This window comes from Solanum pennellii, chromosome 8 (genome assembly GCF_001406875.1).
Source record: "Solanum pennellii chromosome 8, SPENNV200".
In the NCBI taxonomy this organism is placed as follows: Eukaryota; Viridiplantae; Streptophyta; class Magnoliopsida; order Solanales; family Solanaceae; genus Solanum; species Solanum pennellii.
The window spans coordinates 709804-731957 of NC_028644.1; the positions used below are offsets into that span (position 1 = coordinate 709804).

The window sequence follows — 22154 nt, forward strand, 5'->3', positions numbered from 1 at the left end:
CTTTCTCACTAGTCTCATCCACCATTTGCTTTTGGGACTCCTCTTTATTTTGTCCAAAAATAATAATACACACCAGCTGTATTTATTATACTGCAGATTTCAACAAAAATAATTAATTTTCAGATTTTCTTTTTCTTCCTCAAATCTTTGCTATTCCAGGTAATTAATTTTTAGTAATTTTTACTTTTGTTGGTTCTGAAATAGGTTTGTTTGATTATTCTTTACATTTTCTGTATCATATGTTTTAATTGGAAAAAAAAAGAAGAAAGTAGTAACATTAATGGTGTAAAAAGAGATTTTTTTGCTAAATTTGTAATATAAATAGTATTAAATCTTTCTAAAAATGATATGTTTTTCTTTTCTTGAGTTCACTGAAGTTTTTAGGAATTTTTTTTTTTGGTTATTTATATTATTTTGTTTACATAATTTATAAAATTAATATATGCAGGATGGTAAAGGGGACAATGCAACTATTGCTACGTGCAATATTTACTTTGCTAATTGTTTTAATTTGTGAAGGACATCCAGTTGATATTACTTATCTACAAAGTGCAGTAGCTAAAGGAGCTGGTAAGAATTTCCTTTTTTTTCTATTAGAGGCGGAGCTAAGATTTTGAGTTTACGAGTTCTAGATTCTAGAAAAGGTAGCTTAGTGTGTTTTAGATGTACTCCTCCGCCCCATTGTATGTGAGGTAGTTTGATTCGTCACTGAGTTTAAAAAAGGATTGGAAGATTTTTAAAACTTGTGGTCTAAAATGAATAATAGAAATTTGCGTGGGTATACCCGTGTAAGTCATTTCATTAAGGGTAAAATAGACATTTTAGAGTTAAATTGTTACTTAATATAGAAATGTGAATGTGTCATTCTTTCTAACTCTGACTAAAAAGAAAAGTAAGTCACATAAATTGAGACATAGATAGTATTAGTTATACACATATGCTTGGTTAAGGGTAAAGTGAACTCGAACTTGTAAGTTGAACTGTAGTTCCGCTCCTGGATCCAATATAGAAGTCACGGATTTGGTATAGCCCCTGACTTTGATTCGAACGTTACGTATGTTTATGTGAAAAACAAGATTCAACAATGTGAAAATGTGTTGATTTATTTTTTATGTCAATGTTGTGTTTTTGCAGTATGTTTGGATGGAAGTCCACCAGCATATCATTTTGATAAAGGATTTGGAGCTGGAGTTAACAATTGGTTTATCCAACTTGAGGTTTGTCTCATTGGATCATTTCTCGATTTGTTCGTATCATCTTTGTCAGGGGCCATGTTAATCTTCTCTGTATTGTTCCAATCATCTCCGTGGTTCTTAGTCTTATTTCAGTCCAATCGTTAGCCTTTCCCCTTCAAATTCTTGAACTAAGATAGTCGAGATATGCATAAGCTGTCGTGTACACCCCGTTATCAAAAACTAGACTGAACTTTTGCTGGTGATTTACGAACAATTATTTTGGACTGCTTACATGAATTTGCATTTGAATTCATCCGATGACTTCAGGGAGGAGCATGGTGCAATAATGCCACCACTTGTCTTGAACGTACAAAAACACGATTGGGATCATCTAAACTAATGGTAAAGACAGTGTCTTTCTCAGGAATTTTAAGCAACAAGGCTAAGTTTAATCCTGGTAGAGCTTTTCACCCTTGTTCGTATTATACATCGTTTTAACGCCTTTCAAACATTATTCTGATTGATTGTGTTTTGGAAATTGTAGACTTTTACAATTGGAACAGAATTAGAATTAGATATTGTGATGGATCATCCTTTACTGGTGATGTTGCAGCAGCCGATCCGGTAATTCTAATGTTAAAACACTATACAATTATTGATTTGATATAAGCAATGAGTTGTGTTAGTATCGTTATATAATTGATTGTTAATGGACATGTTGAATCGTGATAGAGAACAAAAGTATTCTACAGAGGAGCCAGGATTTTTTCAGCTGTTATGGATGATTTCTTGGCTAAAGGAATGAAGAACGCTCAGAATGTACGATAGATGCATCAATTGGTTACATATTATTGCAGACGATTATATATATGCATGTTGTGACTCATCGTTTTCTTTTCTAATCGTAGGCTATTCTTGCGGGATGTTCAGCTGGTAGTTTGGCTGCAATTCTACATTGTGACAGATTTAAAGGTCTCCTTCCATCGGGTGCTAAAGTAAAATGTCTCTCAGATGCTGGTTTCTTTATCAACACGTAAGTGTTCGTGTTTGGTATTTTAATCGTGGCCAACTCTCACAATTCGCGAGAAATTTAGATCTTCGAGCTGCTACTTAGTATATGTTTTTGATTCTCTTGTTGCAGGCAAACTATTTCTGGTACCTCTCATATTGAAAAGTTTTACAGTGAAGTTGTTAACACACATGTATGCTTCGTTAACCTATATACTCCCTCCGACACTCTTTCCCTTTTTAGTTAGTCTCGAAAAGAATGACATATTTCTATATTTAGTAACAAGTTAAACTTTAGACTTCTCGTTTTACCTTCAGTGAAATGATTTATAGTCACAAATGACTTGTTTTTTTAGTCCATTAGTTTCAAAAATCTTTCTTCCGTCCTCAAAACTCTGTGAGAGTAATTCTCTTATCACGTAATCTGTTGGTTGTAATGTTCTTTCATACTAAAATTGATGTTCAGACCTAAAATGAACTCTATAAAATTTCGTGTAAAGTCACTAAGGAAGTTCTATAGATTCGATTTTACTCGTACTAAGTGTGTTACATTATCCTTGATTCAGGGTTCTGCGAAGAATTTGCCTCAATCGTGTACCTCAAGACTGAAACCGGGATTGGTAAGATAAGTTACTTTCACGAAATATATCTTTCCTTTATTTGATGCATCGTCTTAATGCTAAAACACCGCTATGTTGCAGTGTTTTTTCCCACAAAACGTTGCGCAACAAATCCAGACACCACTTTTCCTAGTAAATGCAGCGTATGATTCCTGGCAGGTCAGTTCATGTCTGACTTTCCGCTGCATTAGAATTTAGTCTTTGTTATCTCGGAATTTATTTTATATATGGATAAACTATATATGAAGACGTTTTGGCCCTTTAAAATCGTTGATTTTTGGTTATACTTTGTTCTTAAAATTTTCAGATAAAGAACATTTTGGCTCCTGGTGTTGCTGATCCTCATGGAACTTGGCGCAACTGCAAGCTTGATATATTGAAATGCTCGTCGGCTCAACTCCAAACTATGCAAGGTTAAGACTCTTGAGCCCTTTGTTGTTCCTTCATTCACTCGGAATACATCGTTAATCTATAGATACGTATATGTTGGTTATTGAAGTGTATGATCATTTCATCTAAAAAACGAAGTTATTAGTGGAGAAAACATACTTTTATTATTTAACACGCAAGTGAGAATTCATTTTAATAATGAGTGCAACGAGATCCGATCCCATAGCTCTCAAGCTTTTGGATGAGATGATTACACGCTTCAATATCGGTAAAGGAAAACAACCTCGACAAGATTATAGTAAACAACAATATCGAATCAGCCTGTCCTTTGTGGGCTAACACTTTTAAACTAAAAATAACTAGTTATAGTAAGCGTGAAGACGCTAAATTATATGTAATATTTACATTTAGAAGGTGTTTTTTACACTGTATCTAATACATGGTGTAATTTTCTCAGCTTTTAGGTCAGAGTTCTTGAAAGCATTGAACTCACTCGGCCCTTCCTCAACGCGAGGGTATTACATCAATTCTTGTTACGCACATTGTCAAACCGGAACACAAGAGACATGGCTGAGGGACGACTCACCAGTATTATCTGGCACGGTACGCAATCATGAACTCAAAACTATTTCAAAATTACATTCATTATACATAGGGTTAAGGTCTGCATACATTCCACCCTTCTGAGACTTCACTTGTGGGAATATACCGGTTATGTTGTTCTTGTTGTTTAGCGTACACAAAATTATGTCATTCCGTTATTGACACTTCCAAAAAATTGTGTTCTTACAGACGATTGCCAAAGCAGTCGGAGATTGGTATTATGAAAGAAAACGATTCCAAGAGATCGATTGTCCTTACCCCTGTAACAAAACTTGCAAGAACAGAAATTTTGAATAGAATGCTCTTCCGTTTGATACGGATAACATAGATGATTGATGGAGAAGTTTATCAATACACACAAGACTTGCAAATTTTGTGTAAGGGAGGAAAAGAAAAATATGGAATTGAAGAAGTGTATCAAATATGTACCACAATAAGGGAAAGCCAACTCTGCATAAAATTGTGTGTTTTGTTTTCCCCATAGAGAAACTATTATGTATCATTTTGTTTGAGGTTAATATTATGTATCATTTTGTTTGAGGTTAATATTATGTATCTTGTTATAATCTAATTGCCTCTATTTATGTCACAATTTTCGTTTATAGAGTGTCAATTTGACTAATCTTCGAAGCTAACTGAATACTTGTATCCTTTGTTTCATATCTGCTTTGAGCAAACAAAGATATATGAAGTTAAATTAAATATGAAAGATCTAGGATGGACCTTAATTGTGTGGAGCTAGACTAATTTCACGGAATATCTCTACCTCCCACAAGCGACACGTCACTTTTCTACCAAAGCTAGGATAGGTGGGAAGATATTTCTTCATCTATTGTTTTTCGTCTTTGTTGAAATTGAACTATGAGACGTCATATTTTTAACCGATTTCATTGATCAATATCCTAACAAAGGTAGGGTTATGGTGGAATAAAACGGAGATACATAATAGAAATATGATGTTGAAAATAAAGGATCAAACATGGACAAACAAAAATAGATGGAGACATTATTTAAGATAGAAGGTGGAATAAGTAATTCAGATTATAATCTTGAGATTTTGTAAATGTCACTTCTTGATTTCATTTTCCTTCATTGAATACACAATAAAAATATTAATCTCTATTGGTAAGCATCAAATGCAAGTAAATATAAGAAATCAAGAATTGATCAATAAAATTTAATCAACTACTAAAAAAACACATTAGTGCTTAGTGCAATCTGTAGGCTTAAAGGACAATTTGTTGGCCTTAAGATCATATCCAATTAGAAAATTGGCTTGTGCCAAATTTCCAAGTATAGAAATTTGATTTGTTCCTCCTGGCACAATTGTCAAACAAACAATGCCTTCCACCACTTTTGTAAAAATGTTTGAAGTTGACAACTCTAAATCTGCATTTGTAAAATGTGCAACAATCTTTGGAACATCAATAGTACCATTCTCATTAGACTCATAACACAAATCAAGTCTCCTAAAGGGATCATCCTTCCTAGTAGCATTGATCGAAAGCATCAACAACGATTCCAAATTCGAGTAAAATTCATCAGGCACATAAGTTAACGTTGTGCCTGAATCAATTATAATGTTGCCTCGATCATATTCAGGATGAGAACTCGGAGAAGATATGAATCCCAACGTCTTGTTTCCAATGCTGACACCTTTCAAATTTAGATAGTAGAATGTAGGTGTTTCCTTTTTATAGACGGGAGTTGAAATGACGTCAGGACCAGACACGACAGCATTGTCACCAAAGTTGATGTGACTAGTTGCATTGGAACTACCAAACAATAATTCCAATGGGATCAAACAATAAGAGAACTTCCCTTTGATTTCATTATGCATTTGGTTGACAATTGATACATTGCCACCACCTAAGCCAAAGATACCAGAAGTGGCATTGCTAAATGTGCCACCATTGTTATGTCCACAACCAAACACAATGTTAGGAATTGAAACATTTTGACTAGAAGTAGAAGCAAATGTGAAAGTTTCAATTGAAAGATCACCCATAGTATGAGATAGGTCACCTTAAATCACTACATAATTACATGTATTATTGTTACATCTTGACTTTTGACAAAGTTTATTGTGACAACCAATAGTTTTATAAGATGAGCTATTCTTGGGATTGAAAATAGGTGTCAATTGTTTGAAACAATTAAGACAAGGCTCACATTGTGTCCATGTCAAGTCACTACCAGTGTCACCAATGACAAAAAAGTCTATTGGGGTTGCACCAATGGATATTTTCATGAGGAATTCACCTTCGTTTGGTGTAAGAGTCGATTGAATTGATTGAAAACCTTTCCCTCGAAAAAAGGAAGCCCGAGAGAATGACCGATGGAAGGCCTTTTGAAGACGTTCAGATGGAGTGTTTGATGGATCGTTATGTGGTGAAAGAGGAGAATCACGATGTATAAAATCTAGAGTGAAGCCATTTATACTTTTACGACCAGAAACTATAGAAAGATGAAAGAACGATAAAAGAACCAACATAAGAGTGAAAGATTTAGTATTAATTTCCATGGTTGAAAAATGATGAAGAGGAGACAATGTTAAGTACCATTTTATATGTAGCAAAATTGTATGTCCAAGTCTAATTAATTAATAAAAATTTAATAGGGGAGAAAGTGAGATTTTCTTATCATTAATTATAGGTAGCAAATTGTATGTCCAAGTCTAATTAATTAGAAAAAAATGTAATAGGGGAGGAAGTGAGATTTTGTCACCATTAATTATCAAATACTAGAGTATGAAGTGGGACATTTTGTAAAGTTGACTTTCCGTTTACATAAAATACATGGATATATTAGACATTACAAAAAAAATGTCGATTCGTGGGGTTTAAAATTATAAATAATTGGGATCTCTGCTGAAATTAAATTTTGAGACGTTATATTTTTAATCGATTTCATTAATCACTATCCTAACAAAGGTTTATGGTGGAATGAGACAGAGATACATAATAGAAATATGATCTTGAAAATAAAGGATCAAACATGGACAAACAAAAATCAAGGGAGACATTATTTAAGATTGTAACGACCTGTTAAGTCGTTTTGAGCAATAGGACCACTTTGACTCTTCTCTTAGAATTTTTAATGGAGGTTTTGAATTATTCGATAACTACGTCTGCTTAGTTGATGATACTTATTAAATAATTAATATATATGAATAGTTAATGGGACAAATTCGTAAATTTTCAAATACCTTATACCTTTTGGCTTGTATTTATTTAATATAAGTAAGTAGGTTTTATACAAAATTATTTTAGAAAAGAAAATTAAAGAGAGAAAAGAAACCTAACAGTACTTCTTGACATTTACGTCTAGGAGTGTCAAAAATGAACCTAAACATATGTAACTCGTCCAGAATTTTAAGGGTTTGACTCAAAATAATTTGAATTGTGTTTAATCTCAACCCATTCAAGCTTAACTCATTTGAAGAGAATTCTCAATTGAGCCCAATTCAATCTCCAATTTCAACCCGTTTCAATTTTTTTTTATTAAGGTATGTTCCTATATTGAAGGTATGAATTATTATCGATTTAATATTTTTTAGGATTTATCTATCAATTTGTTACTTTTTTAACAAAAAATTCTTGAGCAAAAATTTAAATTGTGATTATAGAAGTTAATTATCAATATGTTAAGTTATTGAGATTAATCGGGCAAAATGGGCGGGTCAAGACCCAACCCATTTTTTAGCCTATTTGAGCCCAAAGTGAACTTGGTGAGTGAAGACCCAACTCGATTTCTATTCAATCCATTATGTTTCAACCCAACCTATTCATTTGACACCCTATTCACACCGATCAGGAAAACAAAAGAGACTATCTAGTGACCGGTAAGCTCCCATTTTTGTCTTGTTTTTTTGGTTTTGTTTGTTCACATCATTGATTGTTGTGTACACAATCAATCAACATTATATTTTTTGATGGAGGAGAAAATTGATTTGCTGGCAAATTATGGAGTGCGGAGTCAAAAGGGTAAAAAAAAATGTTAAAAATTTCAAAAGGATAAATTGATTTTTTTAATCAAAACGGTAAAATCGCTCACGATGTAGCGATTTTATCCGTCGAAAAAAGTAAAATTGCTGCTATAACAGCAATTTGTTAAATTTATTTTTTTTAAAAAAAAATAAAATTAAACAAGTCGCTCAAAATGGAGCGATTTTCAAAATTAATTTTTTTTTTATAATCTTGAGATTTTGTAAAGGTCACTTCTTGATTTCATTTTCCTTCATTGAATACACAATAAAAATACAATCTCTATTGCATCAAATGTAAGTAAATATAAGAAATCAAGAATTGATCAATAAAATTTGAACAACTACTTTAAAAAAAACATTAGTACTTGGTGCAATCTGTAGGTTTAAAGGACAGTTTGTTGGCCTTAAGATCATATCCAATTAGAAAATTGGCTTGTGCCAAATTTCCTAGTATAGAAATTGGGTATCCTCCTGGCACTATTGTCAAACAAACTATACCTTCCTCCACTTGTGTAAAAATGTTTGAAGTTGACAACTCTAAATCTGCATTTGTAAAATGTGCAACAATCTTTGGAACATCAATAGTACCATTCTCACTAGACTCATAACACAAATCAAGTCCCATATAAGTACCATGCTTCCTAGTACCATTGATCGAACGGATCAACAACGATTCCAAATTCGAGTAAAATTCATCAGGCACATAAGTTAACGTTGTGCCTGAATCAATTATAATGTTGCCTCGATCATATTCAGGATGAGAACTCGGAGAAGATATGAATCCCAACGTCTTGTTTCCAATGCTGACACCTTTCAAATTTAGATAGTAGAATGTAGGTGTTTCCTTTTTATAGACGGGAGTTGAAATGACGTCAGGACCAGACACGACAGCATTGTCACCAAAGTTGATGTGACTAGTTGCATTGGAACTACCAAACAATAATTCCAATGGGATCAAACAATAAGAGAACTTCCCTTTGATTTCATTATGCATTTGGTTGACAATTGATACATTGCCACCACCTAAGCCAAAGATACCAGAAGTGGCATTGCTAAATGTGCCACCATTGTTATGTCCACAACCAAACACAATGTTAGGAATTGAAACATTTTGACTAGAAGTAGAAGCAAATGTGAAAGTTTCAATAGAAAGATCACCCATAGTGTGGGATCGATCACCATAACGCACTTCATAATTACATGTATTATTGTCACATAGTAACCCTTGACAAAGTTTATTGTGACAACCAATTGTTTTATAAGATGAGCTATTCTTGGGATCGAAAATAGGTGTCAATTGTTTGAAACAATTATAACAAGGCTCACATTGTGTCCATGTCAAGTCACTACCAGTGTCAGCATTGACAAAAGTGTCTATTGGGGGAGTACCAATTGCTATTTTCATGAGGAATTCACCTTTGTTTGGTGTAAGAGTCGATTGGATTGAATCGACACTTTTCCTCCCCAAAAAGGAAGCACGGGAGAATGATCGATGGAAGGCCTTTTGAAGGCGTTCAAATGGTGTTTTTGATGGATCATGATAAGGTGAAAGAGGAGAATCGCGATGTATAAGATCTAGAGTGAAGCCATTTATACTTTTACGACCAGAAACTATAGAAAGATGAAAGAAGGATAAAAGAGCCAACATAAGAGTAAAAGCTTTAGTATTGATCTCCATGGTTGTAAAATGATGAAGAGGAGACAATGTTTAGTACCATTTTATAGGTAGCAAATAGTAATGTCCAAGTCTTATCAATTAAAGAAAATGTAACAATTGGGGAGAAATTGAGATTTTGTTACCATTAATTATCAAATACTAAGTATAAAGTGGGACATTTTGTAAAGTTGTCTTTCACTTTCCATAAAATACATGGATATATTAGATTTGATTAGACCATGTCATATATACTCCTTATATTTACATTCCATAATAATAATAATAATAATAATAATTATTATTATTATTATTATTATTATTATTATTATTATTATTATTATAAGTGAGAAGATTTTAAGTTTAAAGTTAGATTACGAAAATGGCCTTCACCAATTCATTAAATTAAAAAATCTTTTACTAATTTTTAAAATTAAATCAATAATGACAATTAGAGTAGACCAAATACATGATTAGATGTTACTAACTTATAATTTTCCATTTCTTAATGAATTTGATTGTTAAAACTTTTTAGCTTCTACCATTAAACACATTCATGCACAAAACTTTTATGTACTTAATTTCTTCCTTTATAAATTGAATAAGAAATATTAATCCACCACACTTTGTTTTCATCATCTAATAGTTCTTTTGTAAGGAGTATTTTTTATTGGTCACTATTTTTCTTATTGATTTGTGCCTTCGTTTATTTTTTATTTTCATGGTTGTTGGAGAAACACATAATCTAATAGTTCTTGTAATATTTTTTTATTGATCACTATTTTTCTTATTGGTTTGTATCCTTCATTCATTTTTTTTTATTTTTAATGATTGTTGGAGTATTTATATCCCAAGAAATTTCAGCCTTGGGGCTTAGTTCAAGCCTTACAAGTTGCTCATCATTCACCAAAAAAATGTTGATATTTAAGTTCTAGGCAAAAAGTAAACACTAAAAAACGTTTAATTTATATGCACAAAAAGACATATAGGAGTACGTCAGACAATGTCGAGAAATTTCATATCTTGGCCCTATATAAATTATAATAGTAACAGAGATCAAACGTGCAAGGCACATTCCCAGAACTAGTAATAATAATAAGTGAAAAGCTCCTAACATCAAAATGGATTACGATTTTGCCCTTATCTTACCCCTGAAATAAACTAAATATTAAAATCCATTTAATTAATTAAATATTAAGAATAGTTATATAATCAAATTTATGGTTCAAACAAGTTCTTAATGCAATCATATATTCATGTACTAATTAAATGTGGATAACGAAGAGTCTAATGACCTTGAATTTTGATTGTAAGATAAGTGGGGTAATGAAGAGTCTATCAAAGACACTCACACAACATTATTTATATTCCCTTACTTTCATTTAATTAGTTCGTGATCATCTTGCATTCTACATTAGGTTAATCTACATCAGTGTAAAATTTTCATTACCAAGTAACTATAAGAATTCTTTCTGATTTATTTATTAGTATTCTTTAAATTTCATGCATATTCATTTTCTTTTTTTTTGAGAAATATGTATCTCGAGATACACATATCTGCACATAGCTAAATGCACCAAAATCTAGTATGATTTGTAATATTACATATCTCTAAGTAGTTAGATCCTAAACTAGTAGAATTTCTTTAAGTTTCACTTTTACAAAAAAAGAACTTTTCAAGGTCACATAGATGAGTATGTTGAAGGGTATTTTAGCTTAAGAAAACACAAAATCAAAACATCTCAATTACTAAGTATTGAACTAACAACATTTATATTTATTTACTGACAATAAATCAACAAAACAAGCCTAGTATTTTGTACAATCTGTAGGCTGAAATGAGATTTTGTTGGCTACAAGATCATATCCAATTAAGAGATTTTGTTAGTATTCATCTTCATAACTATATAGAGTTTATGAAAGTTGATGAAGAAAATTAGATTGTGATTAGTATGATTTTATAGGTAAAATTAAGAGAGTGATAATGCATGTTAGAATGTGGAAAGTCAAGAGAAATTTGTGATTTTGGGTGAAGTGAATGTATATAATCAACTTAGAAGAAATGTTTAAAAACACCAAGTTCAGAGTAATTAGAAATGAAACATATTTCTAGAATATAATTAAGAGGCCACTTCCAAATTGATTCATTTAATATCTCTCACAAATTATTTTTCATATTCACACTGTGGACAATACTAATGCATTTATTTTTTGGACATTAAATTATTTATCTTTGGTTTTAGAAATATATATGTCACTATAGATAATTATGCATGTCATATGTTTGTGTATATATACACACGTATCAACAATGATACAAAATAATTTTCTCTACCTGAGAAACTCGTGATAGATGATTTGCATTAATTTTGGAAAAGCTTTATCCAACTTAAACTGCCATAAGATCACTGAAAATTAGATTTATATAGTAAATTGTACAAACTCATCATTGACTATTAATTGGTATAAATTTATAATACATAGTTCTCCTTTTTCCCTAATTACTTGTTCGTTATTTTTTTGTTAGTTACTTCTAATTACTTGTTCATTTCTACATATCAAGAAAAGACAAAAAAAATTTATCTCTTATACCCTCAATAAATTACATAGAAAGATGTGAAATTTATTGAAAAACTTAAGTTTTTGACCGAATTTACCATTTATCATGTGCTATAGTTCATTAAATTTTCATAATATGTGATCCGACTTGTTTTTGGTCGAAATTTTTCATTAATGTTCATCTAGACCTTTTCAATGGCGCGAGTTGGTTCGGAGGGGCAAACATACGCATTTTCAAGTTGAAACGAGTTCTAACGGGAGAAGTCCAAATTTACCATTTTTCGCGTGCTATAGTCCATGAATTTTTAGTTATACGTGATCCCAACTTTTTTTTGGTCGATTTTTTTCATTGACGTCCTTTACAACCTTATTAATGAGGTGAGTTGGTCTTGAGGAGAAAACTAACGCATTTTCATGTTCAAACGAACCCCAATGCGGGGAAGACCAAATTTCCATTGTTCATATGTTATTGTCTATGAATTTTTGGTGATACATGATCCCCAATTTTAGACCGAAAGTTTTCATGGATGTATCTTACGACCTTATAATTAATTGCATAAGTTGGTTAGCAAGGGTAAACAGACGCATTTTCAAATTTAAATGAGTCTCAACACGAGAAAGACCACCATTTTAGTGTGCTACTTCACATATTTTTTGTCATACGTGATCTCGACTTGTTTTTGGCCAAAAATTCTCGTGAACTTCCGTTATGACCTTATTAATGGCCTGAGTTGTTCCCCCGGAAAAAACATATGCATTTTCAAGTTCAAATGAGCCCAATGCAAAAAAGATAGAATTTATAATTTTACGTGTGCTTATCCATTGATTTTTTGTGATACGTGATCCCGAATCATTTGATCAAAATTTTTCATGGACATGTGTTACGATCTTATAAATGATGTGAGTTGGTTAGAAGGAAAAAATGTACACATTTTCAAGTTCAAACAAGTCCAAAAGCGGAAAGATCAAGTTTATCATTTTCTGTGCGTTATAGTACATGAATTTTTGGTGATACGTGATCCCGGTTTGTTTTTAGCCAAACTTTTGCATGAACGTCGGCTACGACCTAATTGATGACAAGAGTTGGTCCAGAGGGGAATACAACTGCATTTTCAAGTCCAAATGAGCCCCAATGCGGGAAAGACTGAATTTACCATTTTTCGTGTGCTATAGTCCATAGAGTTTTGGTGATAAGTGATCTTGACTTGTTTTTGACCAAAATTTTTTATTGACGTCGGTTATGACCTTATTAATGGTATGAGTTGGTCTTGAGCGGTAAACAAATGCATTTTTAAGTTCAAAAGAGCTCCAATGCAGAAAAGACCGAATTTACCATCTTTCATGTGCTATTCTCCATAAATTTTTTTGTGATACATGATCCTAACTTTTTTTTGGCCAAAATTTTTCATTGACATCTGTTAGAATATTATTAATGGTGTGAGGTTGTCCGGTGGGGCAAACTAATGCATTTTCAAGTTCAAAAAGCCTTTTTGCGGAAAACATCGAATTCACTATTTTTTGTGTGCTATAGTACATTGGGTAATACTTGCTCCCAACTTGTTTTTCACCGAAAATTTTCATAGACATCCATTAAAACCTTATAAATTGGTTGAGTTGGTCCCAAGGGGAAAATAAATGAATTTTCAAGTTCAAACGAGCCCCAATGCGGAAAAGATCGAATTTACCATTTTTCATTTGCTATATTCCAAAGATTTATGTGATACGTGATCCCGACTTGTTTTGGGTGAAATTTTTTATGGACGTTTGTTACCACCTTATTGATGGCGTTAGGTTGTTAGATTGACAAATTGATGCATTTTTTTCAAGTTCAATGTAACAACCTGTTTAGTCGTTTTGAGCAGCAGATTTTATTTCTGGAAAAACTGTGTGAGTCGACGGAACCCACGACGGACCGTCATGGGCACGACGGGCCGTCGAGGGTGTCTCGTTCCAAAAGACTTAGACTTCTGAAATTTGGGTACTGAAATCGACTCTCTGAACTTGGCGACGAAGTGCAGGACGGACCGTCGTAGGCACGACGGGCCGTCACAGACTCCTTAAACAAATTGAGTCCATGACGAACCTGCAGGACGGACCGTCGCAGGCACGACGGGCCGTCACAGGCTGCGTAATCCCAGGCTGGGTCGGATTTCTGTTAGTAATTTAAGGGGCGTTTTGGACTATTCCTGCTTTAATTATAAAGTTAGTGGGTTAATGTTAATAAGTCTAATTACTTGGGGGTTAAAAGAGGTAACCTTGAGTTAATTAGTGGGATATTATTGCCATCTTTATACTTAATTATATGCTAATTAGGGTAAAAGAAAGAGGGTTTGAATAAGAAAAAGAAAAAGAACAGAAAGAGAGGGAGAACGAGTAGAGAGAGAGAGAAACGAAGAGGACAACAAGACTTTGGGGAATTTGCTTGCTTGATCACGAATCTTCGGTGGAGGTAGGTTATGGTTTATGCTATTCGTAGTAAACTCTTAATAGCGAATGATATGTATTGGGTAGTATTATAAACCCTTCTATATGCTTAATTGTGTGCATGCATGATGTGATTTTGTATATAATTGTGATAAAATAAGCATGATGAAGCTATTGAATCCCAAATCTTGAAAAACCCTAATCTACTTTGTTAATGAGATTGATGATGCCTTGGTATAAAAGAAGGCTTGATGAACTAAAGTAATGGGGTTGATGATGCCTTGGTATAAAGAAGGATTGATGAATTAATAGAATGAAATTAGGGGAGCGGGTGTCACGAACCGACACGTAGAATTAGGGGACCGGGTGTCACGAACCGACACGTAGAATTAGGGGATCGGGTGTCACGAACCGACACGTAGAATTAGGGGATCGGGTGTCACGAACCGACACGTAGAATTAGGGGATCGGGTGTCACGAACCGACACGTAGAATTAGGGGATCGGGTGTCACGAACCGACACGTAGAATTAGGGGATCGGGTGTCACGAACCGACACGTAGAATTAGGGGATCGGGTGTCACGAACCGACACGTAGAATTAGGGGACCGGGTGTCACGAACCGACACGTAGAATTAGGGGATCGGGTGTCACGAACCGACACGTAGAATTAGGGGACCGGGTGTCACGAACCGACACGTAGAATTAGGGGATCGGGTGTCACGAACCGACACGTAGAATTAGGGGACCGGGTGTCACGAACCGACACGTAGAATTAGGGGATCGGGTGTCACGAACCGACACGTAGAATTAGGGGGACCGGGTGTCACGAACCGACACGTAGAATTAGGGGATCGGGTGTCACGAACCGACACGTAGAATTAGGGGATCGGGTGTCACGAACCGACACGTAGAATTAAGGGGACCGGGTGTCACGAACCGACACGTAGAATTAGGGGATCGGAGTGTCACGTACCGACACATAGTAGTAGGGGAGCGGAGTGTCACGTACCGACACAAGAGGAATAAAGATAAAGAATCTTGAAAGATGTTAATATACTCAATCTAATGAACCTAATTCCCAAAAGAGTATGGTATTGAGGCTTGAGTCCTCATGTGTGAACTTGGCGGTGTTTATTAATGATTATAGAACTTGTTGTTGCTACACGTTGAGTATTGTAGTTGATTTATGATATTATCTGATATATACTGTTTTCTATTTTGAGTTGGCCGATGATATCTACTCAGTACCCGTGTTTTGTACTGACCCCTACTTGTATTTGTTTTCTTTGTTATTTGTGGAGTGCAGCAAACGTACCGTCGTCTTCAACTCAACCGCAACTCTAGCCAGTCTTCATTACACCGGATTTCAGGGTGAGCTAATGCTTCTAGCTTGGACTGGATCTTCTTCCTCATGTCTTGATGCCTTGAAGTTCCGGCATGGACTAGCTTTTGTTTATTTTAGCTTCTTAGAATACTCTTAGTTTAGTAATTTGATCATAGATGTTCTTGTGGTGATGACTTCCAGATTTTGGGGAATAATAGATGTTGAATTTTAGAAGTTATTGAATTGTCTTTTTATTAATGAGTTTAAGTCTTCCGCATTACTTTCTGTTGATATTAAATTGAAATGTTAAGGTTTAGATTGGTTGGTTCGCTCACATAGGAGGGTAAGTGTGGGTGCCAGTCGCGGCTCGGTTTTGGGTCGTGACATTCAAACGAGCACATATGCAGGAAAGATCGAATTTATCATTTTTCTTATGCGGTAGGCCATGAATTTTTGGTGATACGTGATCCCGACTCGTTTTTAGACAAAATTTTTCATGGACAATCATTACGACCTTATTAATGACGTGAATTTGTTCTGAGGGGCAAACATATACATTTTCAAGTTCAAATGGACAACGATGCGGAAAAAATCGAATTTACCATTTTTCGTGTGTTGTAGGCCATTGATTTTTGGTAATACGTGATACCAATTGTTTTTGGCTTAAATTCGTGGACGTTTATTACGATGTTATTAATGATGTGAGTTGGTCCGCAGAGGAAAATGGACGAATTTTCAAGTTCAACAAGCCAGTGTGGGAAAGACCAAATTTATCATTTTTCATGTGCTATAGTCCATGAAATTTTGGTGATACGTGATCCTGAGATTTTTTATGGACGTCCATTACGACTTTATTAGTGGTGTGAGTTGGTCTTGAGGAGCAAACAGACGCTTTTCAAGTTCAAACGAGCCCCAATTCGGCAAGAACTGAAATTTTACCATTTTCATGTGCAAATTTTCGGTGATACAGGATTCCAACTTTTTTTTTTGGCCGATTTTTTTCATGAACTTCCCTTATGACCTTATTAATGACATGAGTTGGTTCCGAGGAGCAAACGAACGGATTTTCAATTTCAAACGAGCCCAAATGTGTAAAAGACTAAATTTACCGTTTTTCGTATGATATAATTCTTAAATATTTGGTAATAAGTGATCCCGACTTATGTTTGGCTTAAATTTATCTTACACCTAACTGTATCAACATGTATCTGAGATACATATATTTGAGTGTTTGAGAGTAACAGATACATGTATCTAACGAAGTAAATGTAATACGAAATACAACTTCAAAAATTAAAATAAAAACACATAATTAAACTCTAAACTAATGAGATTTGTGTTGTTTGCTCTTTTATAGTATTCATTAAGATTTTATCCTTATTGTTAAAATTTGTTAATGTTTACAAGCATTTTTTTTCCATCACACCTATAAAATATTATATCATTATCTAACATTTATAATAACTTTAAAAAATTAGAAGATTTTTTTTCTACAAAAGTGTGGCAGAAAAAATGGTAGAGCGAATTATAAGATATGAATCGAATAAGTAAAAGCTCATATAATAATTAACCATCTAAGATACTAAGATTCTTATAGATTGTAACCGAACTTTTTCTCGTAAGATTTTATTTTGTTTTCTTAAAATGAACCCGTGGTCTATAATATTTTTTTAAAATCATTTACTAAATAAATATACGCAAAATTATTTCCACATTTATTTCTTAGATGTGATCAGAACCTCCAAAATATTTTACCTTTAATGAAACTGATTTTATTGTGATATTGAATTTATGTTCACATTGTAATTATGGTTCAAAATCAATTAAACCTTGATATCCGCTTTGCTATTTTTTTCAAAAAGAGTGGTTTATTATAATTCTATTTATATATATATATATATATATATATATATATATATATATATATACACCAAATTAATATTTGACAAATTAAGTAAACTAAGTCATTTTCATATATTGGAATCAATGCATAGTATATATAAGGGTACAAATAAATGGAAGCTGATATGATAAAAGGAAAATATTATATTAAATGAATCTTTTTTTTTTTACGTATAGTGATAGTCTTTTAATAACATTCATGTTTATGGTAAGTAAAACTCTTCATTTAACATAATTTCAAAATAAAAATAAAAATGTTTCATTTACTTACTCTGTATTTGGTATATCTATTTTATAAAATATTTCTTCCAAATTAATTAATATTCGTTCCCCCAAAATCCCATATTTACCTCAAACTTTACATATTCTTATATGATTCACACTAAGTTAATTTTTACCTATAAAATGATACAATTTTCTTCACTAAACTCTCATAAAAACTTTAGTTTCATAATAACGAAGATGAATACTAAATCTAGCACTTTTTTATCTACATTTGTTTTTTTAACGCTCTTAGTTTCTTGTCGCAAAACAATAAGTGATCATCGCGTTGAAAATGGCTTCACTCTTCATCTTATCCATCGTGATTCTCCTCTTTCACCTTTTTATAACTCGTCAATCACTCAATCAAATCGTCTTATAAATGCCTTCCATCGATCATTTTCACGTGCTTCTTTTTTCAAAAAGAGTTCCCTTGTTACTCCCAACACAATTCGATCAGATATTTCACCAATTCCTGGTGAATACATCATGAAATTATCAATTGGAACCCCACCCGTTGAAATTGTAGCTATAGCCGATACGGGTAGTGACTTAACGTGGACGCAATGCGAGCCTTGTGTAAATTGTTTTGAACAATCCTCACCTCTTTTTGATTCGAAGAAAAGTTCTACTTATAAAACCGCGGGGTGTGACACTAAAGAATGTACATCAATAGGTAGTTCATCTTGTGTTAAAGGAAATGTTTGTGAATATCAAATGAGTTATGGTGATCAATCATACACTATTGGTGACCTAGCTTTTGATAAATTCACTTTTCCTTCTACTAATTCTAGTGAAAATGTTGCAATTCCCAATGTTGCATTTGGTTGTGGTCATCATAATGGTGGAACATTTAATAATCATACATCTGGTATTATTGGTTTAGGTGGTGGTGATGTGTCAATTATCAACCAATTAGATAAAGAGATAAATGGGAAATTCTCTTATTGTTTAATCTCATTCCCATTAGCTTCACCAATTTCCAATGTTACAAGTCACATCAATTTTGGGAGTAGCGCAATCGTATCTGGCCCTGACGTCGTTTCAACTCCCTTGATTAAAAAGGAACCATCTACATTCTACTATCTTAACTTGGAAGGTGTTAGTATTGGGAATAAGACGTTGAAATTCAAATCTTCTAAGGTTAGTTCTGGAGGTGAGGAAGGTAACATTATAATTGATTCAGGCACAACGTTGACTCTTCTACCTAATGACTTTTACTCGTCTTTGGAATCAACATTGGTGGATTCGATTAGTGCTACTAGGAAGGAAGATCCATCAGGGACTTTTCGTCTATGTTACGAGTCTAAGAATGGTACTATCGATGCTCCAACGATTATTACACATTTTACAAATGCGGATTTAGAGTTATCGCCATCAAGCACATTTGCACAAATTGAAGAAGGTTTGGTTTGTCTTACAATCGTACCTGCAGATGAAATTGCTATATTTGGAAACTTAGCACAAGGAAATTTCTTAATTGGATATGATCTTGTGGCTAACAAAATCTCATTTAAGCCAGCAGATTGTACTAAGTACTAAGTAATTTGTGTTTGCTAACTAGTATTAGTTTTCTTGCTTGTTTGGTCTTTTGATCAATGTTATTATAATTAGTATTAATACAAATTAGTGTTGTTGATTAATTCTCTTGATGTGTCTTTTATACATTTCAATCTTATGCTAATCAATTAATTGTGTCTTTTATTAATTATCAACAGTAAGGTAAATGTAATATCGTAAATTAGTATTTTGAAATCAAATTTGAATGGTTGTTTGTAAAATTATCACTATGTTTATGATTTTAAAGTTGTGTTGCGAAAAAAAGTTTTTTTAAAAAATAGTAATTATGGAAGAAAAAGAAAAGAGTATATATATGGAATGAATCTAATAAGACATTATTTTCTTAATTACATGATTTTATGTGAAGTGAAATTCAACTTCACAAAGTAATGGTAACAAAATCTCACCTTCTCTCTTATTTCATTATATTTACTTAATTGATTTCTACTTAGTCTCTTGGCATATTTTTTTTAAAAATTAATTTCTATGTTAGTCTCTTGACATACACATAAAGTTTAATTAATTAATTTCTATATTAGTCTCTTGACATATATTGTTTTATAGTTAATTAATTTCTATGTCAGTCTCTTGACATACATTTTTTTAATTAATTTCTATGTTAGTCTAATACACATTTGTTTAATTAGTTTCTATATTAGTCTCTTGACATATATTGTTTTATAATTAATTAATTTCTATATCAGTCTCTTGACATACAATTTTTTAATCTATAAAATGGTACTAAACATTGTTTCATCAATATTTCTCATTATTTTTCAAAAACCTTGTCAACTCTCTAGCCATGGAGATTAATAATAAATCTTTCACTCTTATCCCAATGTTAGTTCTTCTATTTTTCGTTCATTTTTCTTTGATTTCTTGTGGTAAAAATATTAATAGCTTCACTCTGGATCTTATCCATCGCGATTCTCCTCTTTCACTTTTTCACAACCCATCAAACACTCCATATGAACGCCTTCAAAATGCCTTATATAGGTCATTCTCCCGAGCTTCCTTTTTAAAGAAAAAATATGTTAATCCAATCGAATCGACTCTTATTCCAAATGGAGGTGAATACCTCATGAAAATCTCAATTGGAACTCCCCCAATAGACACTCTTGTCATTGCTGATACTGGTAGTGACTTGACATGGACACAATGTAAGCCTTGTGTTAATTGTTTCAAACAATTGACACCTATTTTCAATCCCAAGAAGAGTTCTTCTTATAAAACTATTGGTTGTAACAATAAACTTTGTCAAGGGTTACTATGTAACAATAGTAGATGTAATTATGAAGTGAGTTATGGTGATCAATCTCACACTATGGGTGATCTTTCTATTGAAACTTTCACATTTTCTTCTACTTCTAGTCAAAATGTTTCAATTCCTAATATTGTGTTTGGTTGTGGACATGACAATGGTGGCACATTTCCCAATGTCACTTCTGGTATCATTGGCTTAGGTGGTGGCAATGCCTCAATTGTCAACCAAATGCATCAACAAATCAAAGGGAAATTCTCTTATTGTTTAATACCATTGGAATCATTGTTAGATAATTCCAATGCAACTAGTCACATCCACTTTGGCAACTGTGCAATTGTATCGGGTCCTAACGTTGTTTCAACTCCCTTGATTAAAAAGGAACCATCTACGTTTTATTATCTAAATTTAGAAGGTATCAGCATAGGAAACAAGACAGTGGAATTCAATTCTTTTCCCGTTGGTGGTGGTGATGATGATCCAGGTAACATTATAATTGATTCTGGCACGACATTAACCTATGTGCCTGACGCTTTTTACTTGAATTTGGAATCGATGTTAATCCTTTCGATCAATGCTACTAAGAAGGACGATCCATCGAGCTCTTTTCGTTTGTGTTATGAGTCTAATAAGAATGGTACAATCGACGTTCCAAAGATTGTTGCACATTTTACAAATGCAGATTTAGAGTTGTCAACTTCAAACATTTTTACACAAGTGGTGGAAGGCATTGTTTGTTTGACAATAGTGCCAGGAGGAAATCAAATTTCTATATTTGGAAATTTAGCACAAGCCAATTTTCTAATTGGATATGATCTTAAGGCTAACAAAGTGTCCTTTAAACCTACAGATTGTACTAAGTATTAGTATTGTTAGCATTAATTCAAATTTTATTTGGTCAATTCTTGATGTCTTATATACTTTCTATGTGATGCTTACTAATGGAGATTTCATCTTTTTTGGTATAATTCCCCAAATGTTTTATTTTTTTGTTCCTAGGTTTGAATAGAACTAGTTTAGTGTACGCGCGTTGCACATGTATATTCCATCATTGTAATAACTTTGCATTGAAAATGAATAAAGTATACAAGTTATAATATTTGCAATATTATATTTATTTAAATGGAAAAAATGTGTGTTTTTCTAATCGCATCGCGGTGTACGATTAGAACAAAGAAAACTTTTAATGGTACTAATTATACACATTAATAAAGAGTGATAAAGTCTTAATTTGCATTAGTTAATTGTTATTAGATTCAATATCGCTATAGACTTTAGAGACATTTACAAAGAGTGTTAATTGTCTCTAAAAATATATTTAATGATAATTAAGTTATCATTAATTAATTACCATTAAAAATCATTTTTGAGATAGTATAAGTGATATATATGTCACATTAAGATATATATATATATATATATA

General features: G+C 32.8%; 5 protein-coding genes and 1 pseudogene across 5 annotated transcripts; 3 read left to right on the forward strand and 3 right to left on the reverse strand.

Moving 5' to 3' along the window:
* On the forward strand, nt 1-4385 carry LOC107029024 (pectin acetylesterase 8-like). The gene is made up of 13 exons (XM_015230309.2): nt 1-159; nt 449-570; nt 1135-1217; nt 1503-1632; nt 1720-1799; nt 1908-1994; nt 2084-2208; nt 2317-2377; nt 2750-2803; nt 2885-2962; nt 3111-3216; nt 3651-3796; nt 3986-4385. The coding sequence occupies exons 2-13, from the start codon at nt 450-452 to the stop codon at nt 4091-4093; spliced, it is 1179 nt and encodes a 392-aa protein (XP_015085795.1). The 5' UTR covers nt 1-159; nt 449; the 3' UTR covers nt 4094-4385.
* LOC114078499 lies at nt 1222-1305 on the reverse strand (annotated as a pseudogene).
* Nucleotides 4386-4929: 544 nt separating the features above from the next.
* On the reverse strand, nt 4930-6312 carry LOC107028270 (aspartic proteinase CDR1-like). Its single transcript, XM_027918808.1, has one exon. It carries the CDS (start codon nt 5802-5804, stop codon nt 4998-5000), a length of 807 nt encoding a protein of 268 aa, XP_027774609.1. The 5' UTR covers nt 5805-6312; the 3' UTR covers nt 4930-4997.
* A 1830-nt stretch (nt 6313-8142) lies between these two features.
* LOC107028267 (aspartic proteinase CDR1-like) lies at nt 8143-9432 on the reverse strand. Its single transcript, XM_015229300.2, has one exon. It carries the CDS (start codon nt 9430-9432, stop codon nt 8143-8145), a length of 1290 nt encoding a protein of 429 aa, XP_015084786.2.
* Nucleotides 9433-18111: 8679 nt separating this feature from the next.
* On the forward strand, nt 18112-19452 carry LOC107028263 (aspartic proteinase CDR1-like). The gene has a single exon (XM_015229297.2). The coding sequence runs from the start codon at nt 18112-18114 to the stop codon at nt 19450-19452; it is 1341 nt and encodes a 446-aa protein (XP_015084783.2).
* An 820-nt stretch (nt 19453-20272) lies between these two features.
* On the forward strand, nt 20273-21598 carry LOC107028292 (aspartic proteinase CDR1-like). Its single transcript, XM_015229320.2, has one exon. The coding sequence runs from the start codon at nt 20273-20275 to the stop codon at nt 21596-21598; it is 1326 nt and encodes a 441-aa protein (XP_015084806.2).
* The last annotated feature ends 556 nt before the right edge of the window (nt 21599-22154 follow it).